The 21,665-nt window shown below is 40.3% G+C and overlaps 1 protein-coding gene across 1 annotated transcript in view; it reads left to right on the top strand.

Annotated features, from left to right (window-relative positions):
- LOC129633903 (uncharacterized) overlaps positions 1–21,665 on the top strand; it is a 71,314-nt gene that overhangs the window by 24,113 nt on the left and 25,536 nt on the right. Inside the window, exons 5-6 of the mRNA XM_055555880.1 lie at positions 13,976–14,033; positions 14,755–14,867. Coding sequence (XP_055411855.1) covers positions 13,976–14,033; positions 14,755–14,867 — 171 coding nt within the window. The remainder of the gene's footprint in view (positions 1–13,975; positions 14,034–14,754; positions 14,868–21,665) is intronic.

Below are 21,665 nucleotides of genomic sequence, written 5' to 3'. Positions count from 1 at the left end.
ACCACCCAGGTTCCAGGGATCGGATACTGTTCCAAATTAGGTTGAGGGAGTCAACTAGGCTGTACTTTTCATTTCTTTTCTTTACTCTCATGCTGATGCTATTTTCAAGTATAGCTGATTTGCCTTTTTGTGGTTGTCCTCAGTGTATGATGGACTGATATAGTTATGGCATATACATACAGTGTATTTGCACTTTTTTATTCTTTTGCCATAGAGGTTATTGAACAAGGTTGATTAAAGTTCTCTGTATTGAACATCAGTTTCCTCTGGAATATCTATTAGAAATACAGATTTTTGTGTACATGTGTAAGTAACGAAGGAGATACTATTGTTGGATTATCTATTACATATACATATTTAGATGTATGTGTTAGAGATAAGTGTTTCTGCATATATGTGTGTGGTAGGAAGGAAAGAAGTCAAGAGATAAACCTTGTAGAAAACTCATACACATACATATTTGTTTGAGTATGTTATGGATACAAAATTTAGTGCCTTTGTGGAAGGAGAGTGAAAAAGCTGGCTTAAAATTCAACATTCAGAAAACAAAGATCATGGCATCCAGTCCCATCACTTCATGGCAAATAAGTGGGGAAACAATGGAAACAGTGACAGACTTATTTTCTTAGGCCCCAAAATCACTACAGATGGTGACTGCAACCATGAAATTAAAAGACTGTTGCTCCTTGGAAGAAAATATATAACAAACCTAGGCAGCATGTTAAAAAGCAGAGACTATACTTTGCTGACAAAGGTCCGTCTAGTCAAAGCTATGGTTTTTTCCAGGAGTCATATATGGATGTGAGAGTTGGACCGTAAAGAAAGCTGAGCACCGAAGAATTGATACTTTTGAACTATGGTGTTGGAGAAGACTCTTGACAGTCCCTTGGACTACAAGGAGATCAAACCAGTTAATCCTAAAGGAAATCAATCCTGAATGTTCATTGGAAGGACTGATGCTGAAGCTGAAGCTCCAATACTTTGACCACCTGATGCAAAGAACTGACTCTTTAAGAAAGACCCTGATGCTGGGAAAGATTGAAGGCAGGAGGAGAAGGGGATGACAGAGGATGAGATGGTTGGATGGCATCACCAACTCAATGGACATGAGTTTAAGCAAGCTCCAGGGGTTGATGATGGACAGGAAGGCCTGGCATGCTGCAGTCCATAGACTCGCAAAGAGTCAGACATGACTGAGCGACTGAACTGAACTGATGTGAAAAGGAAGAAGGAAGGAGATAATCTTTCCAGATTATCTGTTACAACTACAGATTTCTGTGTATACATTAGTACTGACCTCTTAATTCATCCCTGGACCTTTCGTTTTGAGGATTTTTTGGGAATTCTTTGTGTTTGAATCTCAGAGTCTCTTTTTATGTTGTAAATTACTTACTGTGTATCTCTCTTTTTTAAATTTTGCCTAGAAGGGACATCATCTGCTATTCCTCTGTTGCTGATTTAGCTTAGTTTATGATCCTCCAAGGTTCCTCCTTGTGGGAACCATTGGCATAATTTCATGGCAGTTTTTCAAGTCTGAGTAATAGTCCATTGTATATATGTACCATATTTCTTTAAGATTTAGTCTTTCTATGGAATGTTTCTTTGGTCTGTGACTTGCCTATTGGAAGTAGCACTGAAGTGAACGTTGGGGTGCAAGTGTCATTTGAATGATCTTTTTCATAACATAGGCCCAGGTGTGGGTATTAAAATCCTAGGCTTAGTTCTCTTGAAATTTTTCATTGTTGCCTGTGCAGGCTGTCCTTTCTAGGGGCTGTTGCCAATGTCCATTCCCATGGAGCATGTAGGGGGATTCCATCATCTCTCAGCTCTTTCCCTCATTTACTGTTTGCATACAGTCAAGATAACCATTCTCTCAGATGGAATTTGATTTCTTGTTGTCATTTTGATTGGTATTCCTCCTGTGATAAATAGGGATGCTGAGCATCTTGTCCCATGATCATTCAGTAGTTTTTCTTTCTTTTTTCCTTAAAGTGTATGAGGAAAACTGACCTTGGAAACTGGCTTCTTGAAAAGTCAGTTGTGTTTGGAATTTATGTCTGCAATACCTGCCGTAGGACGTTTTCTGATGGCAGCTATCATTAACAGCCCCTTGCGCCTCGTGAACTGGAGATGCCAATAAGCACCTGCGTTTAAGTTGTAGTTATAGAAAATGTCCACAAGGCGGCAGTACTTTTTCATGTCCAACTCTGGTTCCATCTGCAACCAGAGCCTTAGGGAAAGTAGGTTTCCTGTTGGGTGAATTAGAGTGGAATGTGCCTGAGCAAACACTCAAGGGCCTGTATCTCACTACTTCTTCCTCCTAAAGCTTCACCCCTCCTCTCCAGACTCATCAGTACCTGGGGAACGGCTCCCTGGTGGGTGCTTAGGAGGCTGCCTTCTCAGGAAGGAGGCTTCAAAGCTGGGGTTCCAGCACCAGGGCCCTGGATACTTGGTGACTTTACCCTGGCCCTCAAAGCCAGAGGGTTGGGCCACCATTGTTGGAATGCACTAGGGATTCTGGTCCCAGTCAGATCAAACCAGACAGTATAGGTTTAAGAGGAGTCTCTACAAAGGGCACTCTGCCAGGCTGTCTTGACCCCACCCCAGTCCAGCCCTGGGACTCAAGCCTACTCAGATTCCAGTGATGGGATAGCAGCCCAAGTCACGGTGGTCAAAGGGAATAAACCAAGCATTATTTTTCTTTCCTTTAATCTCATGCTGATGCTATGCTAAAGTATACTCGATTTGCAGTTTTGTGCTTGTCCTAAGTGTACAATACCAGGACTTCCCTGGTGGCTTAGATGGTAAAGTGTCTGTCTGCAATGCGGGAGACCTGGGTTCGATCCCTGGGTCGGGAAGATTCCCTGGAGAAGGAAATGGCAACCCATTCCAGTAGTCTTGCCTAGAAAATCCCATGGACGGAGGAGCCTCGTGCAGGGTACTGCCCATGGGGTCGCAAAGAGTCGGACACGACTTCACTTTAAGGTACAATGGACTGATTCAGTTATGATGTATATATACAGCATATATACTTTTATTTTTTATTTATTTATTTAAAAAAATTTTTATTTTATTTTTAAACTTTACAATATTGTATTAGTTTTGCCAAATATCGAAATGAATCTGCCATAGGTATACACGTGTTCCCCATCCTGAACCCTCCTCCCTCCTCCCTCCCCATACCATCCCTCTGGGACATCTCAGTGCACCAGCCCCAAGCATCCAGTATCGTGCATCAAACCTGGACTGGCAATTCGTTTCATACATGATATTATACATGTTTCAATGCCATTCTCCCAAATCTTCCCACCCTCTCCCTCTCCAACAGAGTCCATAAGACTGTTCTATACATCAGTGTCTCTTTTGCTGTCTCGTATACAGGGTTATTGTTACCATTTTTCTAAATTCCATATATATGCGTTAGTATACTGTATTGGTGTTTTTCTTTCTGGCTTACTTCACTCTGTATAATAGGCTCCAGTTTCATCCACCTCATTAGAACTGATTCAAATGTATTCTTTTTAATGGCTGAGTAATACTCCATTGTGTATACGTACCATAGCGTTCTTATCCATTCATCTGCTGATGCGCATCTAGGTTGCTTCCATGTCCTGGCTATTATAAACAGTGCTGCGATGAACACTGGGGTACACGTGTCTCTTTCCCTTCTGGTTTCCTCAGTGTGTATGCCCAGCAGTGGGATTGCTGAATCATAAGGCAGTTCTATTTCCAGTTTTTTAAGGAATCTCCACACTGTTCTCCATAGTGGCTGTACTAGTTTGCATTCCCACCAACAGTGGAAGAGGGTTCCCTTTTCTCCACACCCTCTCCAGCATTTATTGCTTGTAGACTTTTGGATCGCAGCCATTCTGACTGGCGTGAAATGGTACCTCATAGTGGTTTTGATTTGCATTTCTCTGATAATGAGTGATGTTGGGCATCTTTTCATGTGTTTGTTAGCCATCTGTATGTCTTCTTTGGAGAAATGTCTATTTAGTTCTTTGGCCCATTTTTTGATTGGGTCATTTATTTTTCTGGAGTTGAGGTGCAGGAGTTGCTTGTATATTTTTGAGATTAGTTGTTTGTCAGTTGCTTCATTTGCTATTATTTTCTCCCATTCTGAAGGCTGCCTTTTCACCTTGCTAATAGTTTCCTTTGTTGTGCAGAAGCTTTTAAGTTTAATTAGCTCCCATTTGTTTATTTTTGCTTTTATTTCCAATATTCTGGGAGGTGGGTCATAGAAGATCCTGCTGTGATGTATGTCAGAGAGTGTTTTGCCTATGTTCTCCTCTAGGAGTTTTATAGTTTCTGGTCTTACATTTAGATCTTTAATCCATTTTGAGTTTATTTTTGTGTATGGTGTTAGAAAGTGTTCTAGTTTCATTCTTCTACAAGTGGTTGACCAGATTTCCCAGCACCACTTGTTAAAGAGATTGTCTTTAATCCATTGTATATTCTTGCCTCCTTTGTCAAAGATAAGGTGTCCATATGTGCGTGGATTTATCTCTGGGCTTTCTATTTTGTTCCATTGATCTATATTTCTGTCTTTGTGCCAGTACCATACTGTCTTGATAACTGTGGCTTTGTAGTAGAGCCTGAAGTCAGGTAGGTTGATTCCTCCAGTTCCATTCTTCTTTCTCAAGATAGCTTTGGCTATTCGAGGTTTTTTGTATTTCCATACAAATTGTGAAATTATTTGTTCTAGCTCTGTGAAGAATACCGTTGGTAGCTTGATAGGGATTGCATTGAATCTATAAATTGCTTTGGGTAGTATACTCATTTTCACTATATTGACTCTTCCAATCCATGAACATGCTATATTTCTCCATCTATTAGTGTCCTCTTTGATTTCTTTCACCAGTGTTTTATAGTTTTCTATATATAGGTCTTTAGTTTCTTTAGGCAGATATATTCCTAAGTATTTTATTCTTTCTGTTGCAATGGTGAATGGAATTGTTTCCTTAATTTCTCTTTCTGTTTTCTCATTATTAGTGTATAGGAATGCAAGGGATTTCTGGGTGTTGATTTTATATCCTGCAACTTTACTATAATCATTGATTAGTTCTAGTAATTTTCTGGTGGAGTCTTTAGGGTTTTCTATGTAGAGGATCATGTCATCTGCAAATAGTGAGAGTTTTACTTCTTTTCCAATTTGGATTCCTTTTATTTTTTTCTGCTCTGATTGCTGTGGCCAAAACTTCCAAAACTATGTTGAATAGTAATGGTGAAAGTGGGCACCCTTGTCTTGTTCCTGACTTTGGAGGAAATGCTTTCAATTTTTCACCATTGAGAATAATGTTTGCTGTGGGTTTGTCATATATAGCTTTTATTATGTTGAGGTATGTTCCTTCTATTCCTGCTTTCTGGAGAGTTTTTATCATAAATGGATGTTGAATTTTGTCAAAGGCTTTCTCTGCATCTATTGAGATAATCATATGGTTTTTATTTTTCAATTTGTTAATGTGATGTATTACATTGATTGATTTGCGGATATTGAAGAATCCTTGCATCCCTGGGATAAAGCCCACTTGGTCATGGTGTATGATCTTTTTAATGTGTTGTTGGATTCTGATTGCTAGAATTTTGTTAAGGATTTTTGCATCTATGTTCATCAGTGATATTGGCCTGTAGTTTTCTTTTTTTGTGGGATCTTTGTCAGGTTTTGGTATTAGGGTGATGGTGGCCTCATAGAATGAGTTTGGAAATTTACCTTCCTCTGCTATTTTATGGAATAGTTTGAGCAGGATAGGTGTTAGCTCTTCTCTAAATTTTTGGTAGAATTCAGCTGTGAAGCCGTCTGGACCTGGGCTTTTGTTTGCTGGAAGATTTCTGATTACAGTTTCAATTTCCGTGCTTGTGATGGGTCTGTTAAGATTTTCTATTTCTTCCTGGTCGAGTTTTGGAAAGTTGTACTTTTCTAAGAATTTGTCCATTTCTTCCATGTTGTCCATTTTATTGGCATATAATTGTTGATAGTAGTCTCTTATGATCCTTTGTATTTCTGTGTTGTCTGTTGTGATCTCTCCATTTTCATTTCTAATTTTATGGATTTGATTTTTCTCCCTTTGTTTCTTGATGAGTCTGGCTAATGGTTTGTCAATTTTATTTATCCTTTCAAAGAACCAGCTTTTGGCTTTGTTGATTTTTGCTATGGTCTCTTTTGTTTCTTTTGCATTTATTTCTGCCCTAATTTTTAAGATTTCTTTCCTTCTACTAACCCTGGGGTTCTTCATTTCTTCCTTTTCTAGTTGCTTTAGGTGTAGAGTTAGGTTATTTATTTGACTTTTTTCTTGTTTCTTGAGGTATGCCTGTATTGCTATGAACTTTCCCCTTAGGACTGCTTTTACAGTGTCCCACAGGTTTTGGGTTGTTGTGTTTTCATTTTCATTCGTTTCTATGCAAATTTTGATTTCTTTTTTGATTTCTTCTGTGATTTGTTGGTTATTCAGCAGCGTGTTGTTCAGCCTCCATATGTTGGAATTTTTAGTAGTTTTTCTCCTGTAATTGAGATCTAATCTTACTGCATTGTGGTCAGAAAAGATGCTTGGAATGATTTCTATTTTTTGTGAATTTACCAAGGCTAGATTTATGGCCCAGGATGTGATCTATCCTGGAGAAGGTTCCATGTGCGCTTGAGAAAAAGGTGAAATTCATTGTTTTGGGATGAAATGTCCTATAGATATCAATTAGGTCTAACTGGTCTATTGTATCGTTTAAAGTTTGTGTTTCCTTGTTAATTTTCTGTTTAGTTGATCTATCCATAGGTGTGAGTGGGGTATTAAAGTCTCCCACTATTATTGTGTTATTGTTAATTTCTCCTTTCATACTTGTTAGCATTTGTCTTACATACTGTGGTGCTCCCGTGTTGGGTGCATATATATTTATAATTGTTATATCTTCTTCTTGGATTGATCCTTTGATCATTATGTAGTGTCCATCTTTGTCTCTTTTCACAGCCTTTGTTTTAAAGTCTATTTTATCTGATATGAGTATTGCTACTCCTGCTTTCTTTTGGTCCCTATTTGCATGGAAAATCTTTTTCCAGCCCTTCACTTTCAGTCTGTATGTGTCCCCTGTTTTGAGGTGGGTCTCTTGTAGACAACATATGTAGGGGTCTTATTTTTGTATCCATTCAGCCAGCCTTTGTCTTTTGGTTGGGGCATTCAACCCATTTACGTTTAAGGTAATTACTGATAAGTATGATCCCAATGCCATTTACTTTATTGTTTTGGGTTCGAATTTATACACCGTTTTTGTGTTTCCTGTCTAGAGAATATCCTTTAGTATTTGTTGGAGAGCTGGTTTGGTGATGCAGAATTCTCTCAGCTTTTGCTTGTCTGAAAAGCTTTTGATTTCTCCTTCATACTTGAATGAGATCCTTGCTGGGTACAATAATCTGGGCTGTAGGTTATTTTCTTTCATCATTTTAAGTATGTCTTGCCATTCCCTCCTGGCTTGAAGAGTTTCTATTGAAAGATCAGCTGTTATCCTTATGGGAATTCCCTTGTGTATTATTTGTTGTTTTTCCCTTGCTGCTTTTAATATTTGTTCTTTGTGTTTGATCTTTGTTAATTTGATTAATATGTGTCTTGGGGTGTTTCGCCTTGGGTTTATCCTGTTTGGGACTCTCTGGGTTTCTTGGACTTGGGTGATTATTTCCTTCCCCATTTTAGGGAAGTTTTCAACTATTATCTCCTCAAGTATTTTCTCATGGTCTTTCTTTTTGTCATCTTCTTCTGGGACCCCTATGATTCGAATGTTGTAGCGTTTAATATTGTCCTGAAGGTCTCTGAGATTGTCCTCATTTCTTTTAATTCGTTTTTCTTTTATCCTCTCTGATTCATTTATTTCTACCATTCTATCTTCTAATTCACTAATCCTATCTTCTGCCTCTGTTATTATACTATTTGTTGCCTCCAGAGTGTTTTTAATTTCATTTATTGCTTTATTCATTATATATTGACTCTCTTTTATTTCTTCTAGGTCCTTGTTAAACCTTTCTTGCATCTTCTCAATCCTTGTCTCCAGGCTATTTATCTGTGCTTCCATTTTGATTTCAAGATTTTGGATCAATTTCACTATCATTATTCGGAATTCTTTATCAGGTAGATTCCCTATCTCTTCCTCTTTTGTTTGGTTTGGTGGGCTTTTATCCTGTTCCTTTATCTGCTGGGTATTCCTCTGTCTCTTCATCTTGTTTAAATTGCTGAGTTTGGGGTGGCCTTTCTGTATTCTGGCAGTTTGTGGAGTTCTCTTTATTGTGGCATTTCCTCACTGTGTGTGGGTTTGTACAGGTGGCTTGTCAAGGTTTCTTGGTTAGGGAAGCTTGTGTCGGTGTTCTGGTGGGTGGAGCTGGATTTCTTCTCTCTGGAGTGCAATGAAGTGTCCAGTAATGAGTTATGAGATGTCTATGGTTTTGGGGTGACTTTGGGCAGCCTGTATCTTGGAGCTCAGCGCTGTGTTCCTGTGTTGCTGGGGAATTTGCTTGGTATGTCTTGCTCTGGAACTTGTTGGCCCTTGTGTGGTGCTTGGTTTCAGTGTAGGTATGGAGGCGTTTGATGAGCTCCTGTCAATTAATGTTCCTTGGAGTCAGGAGTTCCCTGGAGTCAGGGTTTGGACTTAAGCCTCCTGCTTCCAGTTATTGGTCTTATTTTTACAGTAGTTTCAAAACTTCTCCTTCTATACAGCACCATTGATAGAACATCTACGTTAAAGATGAAAAGTTTCTCTACCGTGGGGGTCACCCAGAGAGGTTTACAGCGTTACCTCCTTTCGAAGACTTGGGTTGCTTTTCTGGGTGCCTGATGTCCTCTGCCGGCATTCAGAAGTTGTTTTGTGGAATTTACTCGGCATTTAAATGTACTTTTGATGAATTTGTGGGGGAGAAAGTGATCTCCCCGTCCTACTCCTCTGCCATCTTAGCTCCTCCAGCATATATACTTTTAAAAAATCCTTGTAAAAAACAGGATCCTTGTACTTTTAAGTCCTTGTACTTGTAAAAAATCCTTTCACCATAGAGGTTATTGAACAAGGTCGATTAAGGTTCTCTGCTGAACATCAGGGGCTTGTGGAACATTAAATTAAAGCTTTTTTTGTTTATGTGCAAGGAATGAAGGAAGGAGATAATCCTTGTGGATTATCTATTACAGCAACAGATTTTTATGTATATGTTAGAGATAAGTATTTTTGTGTATATGTGCATGGAGGAAGGATGGAAGGAAGGCAGGGGATAATTCTTGTGGATTACCTAATACAGATATTGATTTCTTTGGGTATGTTAGAGACAAAGATTGCTGTGCATATGTGGAAGGAAGGAGGTAATTATTTTGAATTCTCTATTACAGATAGAGATTTCTCTGTATATGTTAGAGATACAAATTTCTGTGTATATTTAGAAAGAAGGAAAGAGATAATCCTTCTGGATTATCTATTACAGATTTCTGTGTATATGCTAGTATTGACCTCCTAATTGATTATTTTACTGTCACTTTTTCTTGGAATCTTCTGATTGTGTTTGAATTCTGAGTCACTGTGTTGTACATATGTTCCTTTGTATCTTTTTTTAGTTTTTCCTAAAAATGGCATTATATGGTATTTTCTTTCTCTGTCTGGTTGACTTCATTTAGTCTATAGTCATCCAAATTATGATAGTTGCATAATTTCATAATTTCAGCAGCCATTTTACATGGCTGAATAAGAGCCCATTGTCTATATATACCACATCTTCTCTAGCCTTTAATCTTTCAAAAGACATCTTGCTGGTTCTGTATCTTGACTATTGTAAGTAGTACTGCAGTGAGCACTGGGGTACGTGTGAATTTTTGAATGATGGTTTTCTCAGGATATAGGCCCAGGTATGAGTATGTCATGCCTGAACTCTCATGGGCTGAACTCTCTTGAAATTTTATTTTCTGGCCTACGGAGGCTGTCCTTTCTATGGCTGTTGTCAATGTTCATTCCTACCAACCATTTAAGGGAGTTCCCTCTTCTCCCATCTCTCTCCCACATTTAATATTTGTAGACTTGTGAGGATGGCCATTCTGACAGGTAGGATGTAATTTCTTGTTGTCATTTTGATTGGCATTCCTCCTGTAATATTTAGGGATGTAGAGCATCTTGTCTTGTGGCCATTTGGGTTTTGTTTTTTTTTTTTTCCATTAAAGGGTGTGAGGAAAATTTACCTGTTACAGTTGGCGTCTTGAAAGTCAGTTGTGTTTGGAATTTATTTCTGCAATACCCGCCCCAGGACCTTTCTAGTGGGCAGCTGTCGTTAATAGCCCCACAAGCCTTGTGAATTGGAGGTGCTAGTAAGCACCAGTGCTCAATTTGTAGTTATAGGAGATGTCCACAAGGTGGCAGCACTTTTCCATGCCCCATTCTGGTTCCTTGGGCAGTCTGATCCTTAAGGCAAGTCAGCTTCCTGTGCTGTGAATTAGAGTGGAATATGCCTGAGCAACCCCCCAAGGGCTTGTGTCTCACTATTTCTTCCCCCTAAAGCTGCACACCTTCCCTCCAGACCCATCCATACCTGGGCCAGAGCACCTGGTGAGGTGCCTAGGAAGCTGCGCTCTCAGGAAGGAGGCTTGAATTGGGATCCCCAGCACCAACAGACTTGGAGTCTAAGTTACTTTTCCAGGGTTTGAGGCCAGATGGTCAGGCGACCATCCTTTGGTTGAACTAGGGACTCTGGTCCCAGCTGGAGCAAACCAGACGGTACTCAATTAAGGACACCCTGCTCAACTGTTTGACCCCACTACAGGGCAGTCATGGGTTCGAAGGCTGCTCAGACTCCAGGCATGGGTTAGCTGTCCAAGTCAGGGAGGTGGGAGGAAATTAACTAGGCTTTGACTTCCTTTCCTTTTCTTTAATCTAATGCCAATGCTATATGGGAATATAGTTGATTTGTCATTTTTTGCTTGTCATCAGTATACAACCACCTGATTCTGTTATGATACATGATTATATAAAGCATATCTGTTTTTTTTTTTTTTTTTTGGATTGTTTTGCCCTAGATGTTACTGCAGAATTTCAAGCAAAGTTCCCTGTGCTGAACATCAGGTATTTGTGGAGTATCTGTTAGACATACAGATTTCTGTGTTAATGTGGGTGGAATAAAGGAAGGAGATAATCCTTGCAAATTGTCTATTACAGATATAGATTTCTGTGTATATGTTAGAGATGCAGATTTTGTGTTTATGTGGGAGGGAGGAGCAAGGAAGGAGATATTCCTTGTGGATTATCTATTGAAGATACTGATTTACATGTATATGAGGAAGGAAGGAGGTAATCCTTGTGGATTTTCTATTATAGATACAGATTTCTGTGTATATGTTAGAGATACAGATTTCTTTGTATGTATGGAAGAAAGGAATGAAGGTAGGAGATACTCCCTGTGGATTATCTATTACAGATACATATAGCTGTGTATATGTTAGTCACGAATTTCTAATTCATCCCTGGCCCTTCACTTTTTTGTGGAGGGGCGGGGAACACTTTGTGTCTGAATTCTCAGAGTCTCCTTTTGTGTTGTAAATGAGTTCCTTTGCATCTCTTTTATCATCTTGCATAGAAGAGAGGTAGTGTACTATTGTCTTCCCTTGACTGGATGATTTGGTTAGTGTAAGTCAGACCTTCTTCATCATCCATCCCCATGGCAACCAGGGGCACAGTTTCATAATTTCAGTGGCAGTTTTTCATGGCTGAGTAATAGTCCATTGTATACATGTATTGCATCTTCTTTAAGCTTTAATCTGTCAGTGGACATTTTCCTGGGTCTCTGTTTTGTTATTGTAAGTCCTGCTGCAGTGAATATTGCATGATGGTTTTTCAGATATAAGCCCAGGTGTGGGTATGTCAGAATTTAGGCTTAGTTTTTTTTTTTTGAAGATCTTTTTCTAGCATGTGGACTCTCTACTTCTAGGGCTGTTGGTAATTTCCATTCCCACTGTGTTGGGTAGATTCCATCACTACCAGACTCTCTCCCACATGTATTGTTGCAGGCTTGTGAGGATGCCATTCTGATAGGTTGGATTTGGTTTCTTGTCATTTTGATTGGCATTTCTCCTGTAACAATTAGGGATGATGAGAATATTGTCCTGTGGCAGTTTGGGTGGTTTTTTTTTTTTTTTTCCTAAAAGGATGTGAGGAATATTTACCTTTTCCAATTGTCTTCTTGACAATCAATTGTGTTTGAAATTTATTTCTGCAATCTCTGCTGCAGGAGCATTTCTGAGGGTATGCATGAGTGCATGCTAAGTCACTTCAGTTGTGTCTGACTCTTTGCAACCCTATGGACCATAGCCCACCAGTTTCCTCTGTCCATGGGATTCTCCAGGCAAGAATACTGGAGTGGGTTATCAAGCCCTCCTCCAGGGGGGGATCTTCCTGACCCAGGGATCAAACCAGCACCTTTAGGTCTCCTGCATTGGCAGGCAGTTCTTTACCACTTTTGCCACCTAGGAAGCCCCAGCAGAATCTTTAAAAGTCATTAACAATTCACCTAGTCATATAGAAAGAGGTCAAGCTGTATCACCAGGGCAGACTATTAAACTTCACATGGAATGGTCAGACTGAAGCCTGAGATGTGGGAAGTATCCATTGACATGGTGGTCTCACCATGTGCCCCCTTGGCGATGACTGTATTGGCTCAGGGAACAGCTTATTGGGTGGTGGACCTTGGTCCCACCACAAGCCTTCCCTTTGAAGGGAGCAGTGCATATCTTTAAAACTGCTCAAAGATGCAAAACAGAGCGCATCGCCTTGAGTTACATGATATCGCATGTCCCTATAGTTAGACTGAGAAGAAAGGGAATAACTAAATATTTAATAAATCCTTATCTGTGAAAAAATTGTGAAGTTGAGATGTTAAACCTAATTTACTTTACACATCTGAAAATTAAAGAATCATCCTATAGTGCTCCTCATTGTTAATTGTTAGAGAAATGCATATCAAAACTTCAATGAGATACTACCTCAAACTGGTCAGAAAGGCCATCATTTAAAAATCTCCAAATAACAAGTGTTGCAGAGGGTGTGGAGAAAGGGAACCCTCCTGCACTGTTGCTGGGAATGTAAATTGGTGCAGTCACTGTAGAGAACAGTATGGTGGTTCCTCAAAAACACTAAGAAGAGAGTTAGCATATGATCCAGCAATTCCACTTCTAGCCATACATCCAGACAAAGCAATAATTTGAAAAGACACATGCAGTATTCTAAAAGAATTTGTGCATACCAGCTGCAGATCTGACAAGAAACCTTACTCTCACGTCTGAGATATGAAATTTGTTTTCACATATTGTCTACCATTTTTAGACTCTTGGTTCATACTCCATATAACCACATAGTGTCATAATTAGATCCAATTTGAATTTTAGTTTTACTTTTCAGATGTTTCCCTCCAGAAGCATAGGAGCACTCCCTTTTCTCCAGGTCCTGTTTCCCTGGTATGGCATTTCAGACCTCAAAAACTGTTACTTGTTGAGAAGAATATCAATTTCATTCTAGTTCAGTTTGAAGAGAGAAGCAAAAAATCACTGGGCCTATTTTTTCTGTTTTCTTCATGATCGCGGGGCCTATTTTTTCCGTTTTCTTCATGGAGAAAAATGAAACTGTTAGAAGAAAAAGTACCAGTAGCTGACATGCTCTTTGAGTCACTAATTGCTTGCAGGAATTTTTTTTTTCCCCCCAAGTGTGACCTTTCATTCATCTAGCAACAAATAACAGAAGAAAGTAGTTTGAAACGATGGCTTGCTTCTACCTAGAAATTCTAAACCAAAGAAACAACAGAAACTGCAAAATCGGGGTGCCAAGCTTTTAAGAATATTTTAGGTTTTCAAATAACTAGTATGCTTGCAATTACAACAATATATTTTAATTCTTATGAAAACCCAACTTTTCCAGAAGGTTTCCAGTTTGATCACCTCCTGCTGGAAACTTGGGATGCAGGATCCAGGCCGATTCCCGTCTATCTTTACAGGACACTGGGCTGCACTCATCTCCTCTGGATCCTGACCATCATGTGGGCATAGAAATTGGTAACATTGTTGTTTTGCCTGTTGAAGTATTTAATGACATAGATTCTTTCAGTTTCCTGATGTGGGTGAAGTGTGGAGCCCAGTGATGATTTCTTCTTCAAGAAATGTAGATCCTAGTTCCCACATGAGGGTGAGCCCCATGTCCAACGATGAGAGACCCTGCATGTGGGTGACCTGTGCCTCCTGGGAGACCAGCCCTAGACTAGTTTGAACCTGACCAAGTTCTGTCTACATGGTATATTTAGACCTAAGTCCTGTCTACACTGATGATGTTAAGACGAGATGTTTAGACATGTGCTTTTTGCAATGACATTTAGGCCTGACTGTACTCTCTGCACTGGGACATGGGGACCCGGGTGCAGGCCTGTCCTGGCCTCTGTCTGGGAAACTCCGTGCCTGCGTCTGAGCGTCAGCACTCAGATGTCTGGGCTCTGGGGCTGGGGTGGGCTTCTCTGGGAACCGTGCTCTCCCCTGCGTGGGCTTCCCTGGCCCTCCCAGGGGTCAGTGCTGCGGTTGGGCTCCTAGTCTGTTCCCTGCCATGTTCACCTCCCTGGGGCTCATGGAGACCCCTCAGGTGGCTACCTGGTAATCATTCCAATGTTCCAGCACATTCAGGTTGAGTAGGAAGGCAGGGTCACCTGGTGAATTGATTGCAGGGTGCAGGGATCGGGCAAAAAGTCAATGGGCAGCAGGTGAGGTTGCTGCCGTGCTCTCCTTCCAGTCGACTCTCTCCTCCAAAGAGAACAGACCTCCCCGTCTCTCCCAGCCCTGCGTCTGGCGTGTGTTCTCAACACCTCAGTGGAACAAGAAAGGAGCAGCCCTGCCAGACCCAAGGTAGTGTGTTCAACATTATCATGACAGCTGTAAAAACAGTTAATATCACAGCAGAACCAAAGGGGGGTGGGGAAAGGAGAACTTCTCTGGGACAAGTGTGGGGACAGGAGACAAAGCCTACACTTATTTCTACCATCCCAGCAGTGACAGGAACCCATTCGTTTCCACCTCTGGGGCCCAACCAGCAGAGACTCGGTGTCCTAACCAAGGGCCGTGGGCCCAGGTGCAGGGTCTGGGGATTGTGTGGGTCTCACCCCTTCCACATGGGTCAAGATCCTGTGTACATGGAGACCACATGTCTGCTCTTTACCTGCAGTGTGTCCAGTCTCCTCTGAGATTCTCAGTGTCTGAGTTGAGAGTGTTGCCCTGATTAATCTGTGGTTCTTTTTCTACTCTTTAACTTTGGCGTTCACATGAGGTCAGGCATCTTTGGGCGGGTTGCTGCTCTGTATTCTGCTGGTGGTGTCACATTAGTATCAGCATATCACACAGCTCATCATGGGGTCACCGCTGTCTCGTGTCCCCTAGATCGAGCTCAAGTAATTCAATTTGTGATTTGTTATTTTATATTGGAGCAGAGTTGATTTCCGGTGTGTGTTTGTCTTAGGTGTATGTGTTATACATAGACATATATCTATCCTTTTATCAATTTTGCCTCATAGGATATTACCATTTTTTTTCAGTAGAGTTCCCTGTTCTATTTTATAGGTCCTTTTTCATTATCAACTTGGTATATATTAGTGTGTATATTTTCATTCCAAACTTGTAATTTATCCCTCCCTTCTAACTTTGTTTTGATAATCGTAATTTTGTTTTCTCAGTCTATGAGTCTGTTTCTGTTTTGTTCATTAGTTCATTGGTATGAATGTATAGACCCAACCTGTCTGTGATGTCTTAGGATATTTGTCTTTTTGCCTGACTTACCTTACTTAGTATGATAATTTCATGGCACATCTATGCTGCTGTCAAAATCATTATTTTTTCTGTTTTTGACTGAGTAGTATTCCAGTTTATAGATGTACCACGTAGTCTTCATTTTTCTGTCACTGGACATTTTGGTGGATTCTGTGTCTTGGCTGTTGTAAATGGTGCTACCTTGAAAATTGGGGTGCATGTGTCATTTCAAATGAATTTCTCCAGATCTAAGCCTGGGAAGGGATTGCAGGATCATATGATACCTCTATGTTTAGTTTTTCAGGGAACCTCCACGCTGTTTTCCATAGTGGCTTCACCATTTACATTCCCACCGAGACTGTAGGAGGATTCCCCTTCTGTACATCCTCTGCAGTATTATTCTTTGTAGACCTTTTCAATGATGGACATTGTGACCAGTGTGAGGTGATACCTTATTGTAGTTTGATTGGCATTGATTTAATAATTAATGATGTGGAGTATCTTTCCATGTGCTTTTATTATTTTATACCTAATGAGTACAATTTACCTCTTGAAACTGACTTCCTGAAACTTGGCCCTGTCTAGAATTCTTTTCTCCTAACTTACCCCAGGACATTTCTTGAGGGCAGGTGTCATTTACAGCCCTGTCAGACTTGTGACTATTAAGAGCCCTTCAGCACCTGTTTTATGGCTTCCCTGCTGGCTCAGTGGTAAAGAATAAGCCTGCAAAGCAGGAGACTTGCAAAAGACATTGGTTCAATCCCTGGGTCAGGAAGATCCCCTGGGGAAGGAAATGGCAACCCACTCCAGTATTTTTGCCTGGGAAATGCTATGGACAGAGTGGCCTGATGGGCTGCAGACCATGGGGTCACAAAACAGTTGGACACAACTGAGTAACTAAACAACAACGGCACCTGTTTTAAGGTGTATATATTGATCTGAACCAGCTAATTACTCCCTGCCCCCCTTTCCCTTTTGGCAACCATAACTTTCTTTCCTAAGTCTGTGAATCTGTTTCTCTTTTGTAATGAAGGTCATTTGTATCCATTTTTAGACTCCACCAGAAGGGATATTCTATGATATCTCTCTTTCCCTGTCTCACTTACTTCACTTAGTATGATGGTCTCTGGTTTCTTCCCTGTAACTGCAAATTGCATGTTTCATCCTTATATATGTCTGAGTAATACTGCTCTGGGTATATGTACCCCATTTCCTGTATCCTTTCATCTGTCCTAGTATACTTAAGTTGCTTCCTTGTCTTGGCTATTGTCATGATCTTTGGAGTGCAAGTGTGTTTTTAAATTTTGGTTTTCTCTGCATCTAATCCTGGATATGAAATTGCTGCATGGCTTGGTACTTCTATGTTTAATTTTTTAAGACCTTCCATAACGTATTCCCTAGTGGGTGTACCATATTATATTCCTACCAACAGTGTACAAGAGTTTCCTTTTTTCACATCCTCTGCAGAATTTATTGCTCTAGGTTTTTTGATACAGCCGTTCTGATCAGTTTTGGGTGACACCTTGTTGAACATTTGATTTGTCTTTCTCTAAGAACTATTGATGCTGAGCAACTTTTGATGTGCTTTATGGCCATCTCTATGACCTCTCTGGAGAAATGTGCATTTAGATCTTTTGGCAATTTTTTATTGAGATTTTTTATTGTTGTTGTTGTTTATATTAGGTTGTACTAGTGATTTGTATGTGTTTGTTTCAGGTGTACAGGAACTCGGTTCAGTTATATTAATACGTAATATTCATCTTTTGTTAGAGTGATCATTCTGACTGGGATTTGATTTCTCATTGTCATTTTGATTGGCATTCCTCTTGTAATAATTAGGGATGCTGAGCATCTTGTCCTGTGAAGGTATGGTTTTTTGTTGTTTTTCCTCATTATCATTGTGAGGAAACTATACCTATTAGACTTAACTTTTTGATAATGGGTTGTGCTTCTAATTTATTTCTGGAATATTCTCCCTAGGACCTTTCCTGAGGGCAACTGTCACTGATAGCCCCCAAGGTCTTGTGAGTTGGAGGTATCAGTAAGCACAGTTCGGGCTTCCCTGGTGACTCAGATGGTAAAGAATCTGCCTGCAATGTAGAAGACCCGGGTTCAGTCCCTGGGTCAGGAAGATTCCCTGGAGAAAGGAATGGCAACCCACTCCAGTATTCTTGTCTGGGAAATCCCATGTTCAGAGTAGCCTGGCGGGTAAGCACAGGTGGTCAAGTTGTAGTTACAGAAAATGTCCACACAGTGGCAACAGATTTTCATTCCCAACTCTGGTTTTTGGGACAACTGGAATCTAAGAAAATGCTGGCTTCCTAGACTGTGAACTGGAGTGGAATGTGCCTGAGCAAACTCCCAAGGGCTTGTGTCTCACTACTTGTTCCCCCTAAAGCTTTACCCCTTTCCTCCAGACTCATCCCAGCTGGGGACATCCCTGCTGAGGTGCCAGGAGGCTGCACTCTCAAGGAGGAGGCTTAAGCTGTGAACCCCAGCACCAGGAGAACTGAAAGCAAGGTGGCATTTCCAAGGTTCTTGAGGCCATATGATTGTCACATCCTTGGGTGCACTAGGGACTATGATCCATGTCAGAGCAAGCCAAAATATACAAGTTTAAGAGGGGGCTCAGTTAAGGGCACCCTGTCTGGTGGTTTCAGCCCCACCCCAGTGCAGCCTTTGGACCAAAGCCTGCTCAGGCTGCAGCAATGGGATAGCAGCCAGGGTCAGGAAGTCGGCAGGAATAAACTAGACAAGGCTTTTCTTTTTTTATTCTTTTTTACAATTTCATGCCCGTGGCATGCTGGAGTATAGTCACTGTGTGCAGTGCTGTGCCTGTTGTCAGAATCCAGCCACCTGATTGAGTTATGACATGTACGTAAAGCATATGCATTCTTTTTGGATTCATCTGCTGTAGAAGTTATTGCAGAAGGTGGAGCAAAGTTCCCTGTGCTGAATACCATGTCCTTGTGGAGTATCTGTTACATATATACATATCAGAGTTCTGTGGATATGGCAGAGATACAGATTTCTGTGGAAGGAAGATATATATTTCTGTGGAAGGGGATAATCCTTGTGGGTTATCTACTACAGATACACATTTCTGTGTTTATGTTAATCCTGACTTCCTAATTCATCCCTGGCCCTTTGGTTTTATTTATTTACTTATTTATTTATTGGAATTCTTTGTGTTGAATTCTCAGAGTCTCTTTTTATGTTGTAGTTGAATTCCTTTGTACCTCATTTTGCCTAGAAGGAACATCATAGTCTTCCTTTGTCTGGCTGACTTCACTTAGTGTATGATCCTCCACGATCTATCCCTGTGGCTACCAGTGGCATAATTTCATGATTTCAGCAGTTGTTCTTCATGGCTAAGTTCATTTTCTGAATATACCACATCATTCTTTTTAGGCTTCAATCTAAAAGTGGACATTTTGCTGGGTCTGTGTTCAGGCTGCTTTAACTAGTGCTGAAGTGAACATTGGGGTGCGCATGGCTTCTTGAAAGATGGTTTTCTTGGGATATAGGCCCAGGTGTGGGAATGTCAGATGGTAGGCTTAGCTCACATTTATTGTTTGTAGACTTGTGAGGGTGGCCAATCTGGTGAGATTTGGTTTCTCATTGTCATTTTGGTTGGCATTTTTCCTGTAATAATTAGGAATACTCAGCATCTTGTCCTGTGGCAGTAAGTTTGTTTATTTTTCTCCTTCATGGTTGTGAGGAAAATTTACCAGTTGTAGCTGACTTTTTTGAAAGTCAGTCGGGTTTGTAATTTTTCTGCAATACTCACTCCAGAACCTTTCCTGAAGGCAGCTGTCATTAACAGCCCCCGAGGTCTGGTGAATCGGAGGTAATGGTAAGCGCAGGTGGTCAAGTTGTAGTTACAAAAAATGTCCACAAGGCGGCAGCACTTTTCCACACCCAAATGATTTCTCAGGCAACCAGAGCCAAAGAAAGTGTCGGCTTCCTAGGCTGTGAATTAGAGTGGAACGTGCCTGAACAAACACCCAAGGGCTTAGTCTCAATGCTTGTTCCCCCTAAAGCTTCACCCCTTTCCTGCAGACTAATCCCAACCTGACCACAGCACCCTGATGAGATGCCTAGGAGGCTGCACTCTCAGGAAGAAGGCTTGACCTGGGGACCCCAGTACCAGAAGATGTGGAAGCTAGATGACTTCTCCAAGGTCATTGAGGCCAAAGTGTCAGGACACCATCAATTGTGTGCCCTAGGAACTGTGGTCCCTGCCACATCAAACCTGAAAGTACAGATTTAAGAGGGGCATTAATGAAGAGCAACCAGCCTGGTCGATTCAACCCCATCACAGTCCAGCCATGAAGACAACCTGCTGAAGCTCCAAGATTGGGATGGAAGCCCAAGTCAGGTGAATATTTCATATCTGAGGACGAGATTGTTGGATGGCATCTATTATTCATGTACAGAATGAGATGGTTGGATGGCATCACCGACTTAATGGACATGAGTTTGAGCAAGCTCCAGGAGATGGTGGAGCACAGGGAAGCCTAGTGTGCTGCAGTCCATGGGGTCGCAAAGGGTCAGGCATGACTAAGTGACTAAACAACAATATATCCTATATGAACACATGGGTGAAAATGTAATGAATGAAAATTCAATTTTCTATATTTCATATATGAAAAACATGTGCATATTTCATGTAAGAAAATAGAATTTTCTGTATTTCTTATACCAAAGTAGGCATGACTTTTCATGTATAAAAAGATGGGTATGTATTTCATGGGTGAAAATGGAATTTTCCGTATTTCATATATGAAAACATGGGTGCACATTTCACATATGAAAATAGAATTTTCTGTATTTCATGTATAAGTCATCAGTGTATATTTCAAGGATGAAAATAGAACTTTATGTCATGTATGAAAATATGGATACATATTTCATATATAAAACAGAATTTTTGATACTTCATATATGAAGCTTTGGGTGCATATTTCATATAAAAATAAGATTTTTATACTTCATATATGACACTATGGGTGCATGTTTCATATATGAACATAGAATTTTCCATATTTCTCATATGAAAATATGGGTGTGTGTCATACATAGAAATAGAATTTTTTGTATTTGATAGATGAAAATATAGATGCATTCTTCACATATGAAAGCATTTTTCACATTTCACACAGCAAAATATATGTGTATATTTAATATATGAAAAGAGAGTTTTCTATTATTTCACAGATATACATATAGGTGCATATTTCATATATGAATAGAGAATTTCCTATATCATAGGTGAAAATATAGGTGCATATTTCATATGCAAAACAGAATTTTATGTATTTCATAAATGAAAAGATAGGTGAAAATTTTATATATGAAAATAGAATTTTCTATATCATAGCTGAAAATAGTTGTATATTTCATATATGGAAGTAGAATTTTCTATATTTCTATAAGCCCGGCTGTGGTAATGTCAGATCCTGGGCTTAGTGTCTTGATAGCTTTTATTCAGGCATGCCGACATTGTCCTTTTTTGTGGTTGTTGCCAATGTACGTTCCCACTGACAGTGTAGGAGTTTTCCCATTACTCCAAACTCACTCCTGCATTTACTGTTTGTACACTGGAGGATGGCCATTCTGACTGGTGGGATTTGATTTCTCTTTGTCAGTTTGATTGGCATTCCTCCTGTAATGATTAGGGTTGCTGAGCATACATCCTGTCCTAGGCGGAGGTAGGGGGTTTGTTGGGTTTTTTTACCCTTTAAGGGTGTAAGGAAGATAGACCTGTGGCAGCTGGCTTCCTGAAAGTTGTTTTGTGTTTGGGACTTAATCTTGCAGTACCCGCCACAGGACATTTCCTGAGGGCAGCGGTCAAGAGCAGCCGCCCAGCCCTTGTGAATTAGAGGTGCCAGTAAGCTCCGG

This window comes from Bubalus kerabau, chromosome 19, assembly GCF_029407905.1.
Source record: "Bubalus kerabau isolate K-KA32 ecotype Philippines breed swamp buffalo chromosome 19, PCC_UOA_SB_1v2, whole genome shotgun sequence".
Taxonomy (NCBI): domain Eukaryota; kingdom Metazoa; phylum Chordata; class Mammalia; order Artiodactyla; family Bovidae; genus Bubalus; species Bubalus kerabau.
Note: the sequence above shows the minus strand (reverse complement) of the source record. Positions and strands in the feature narration are given on the sequence as shown.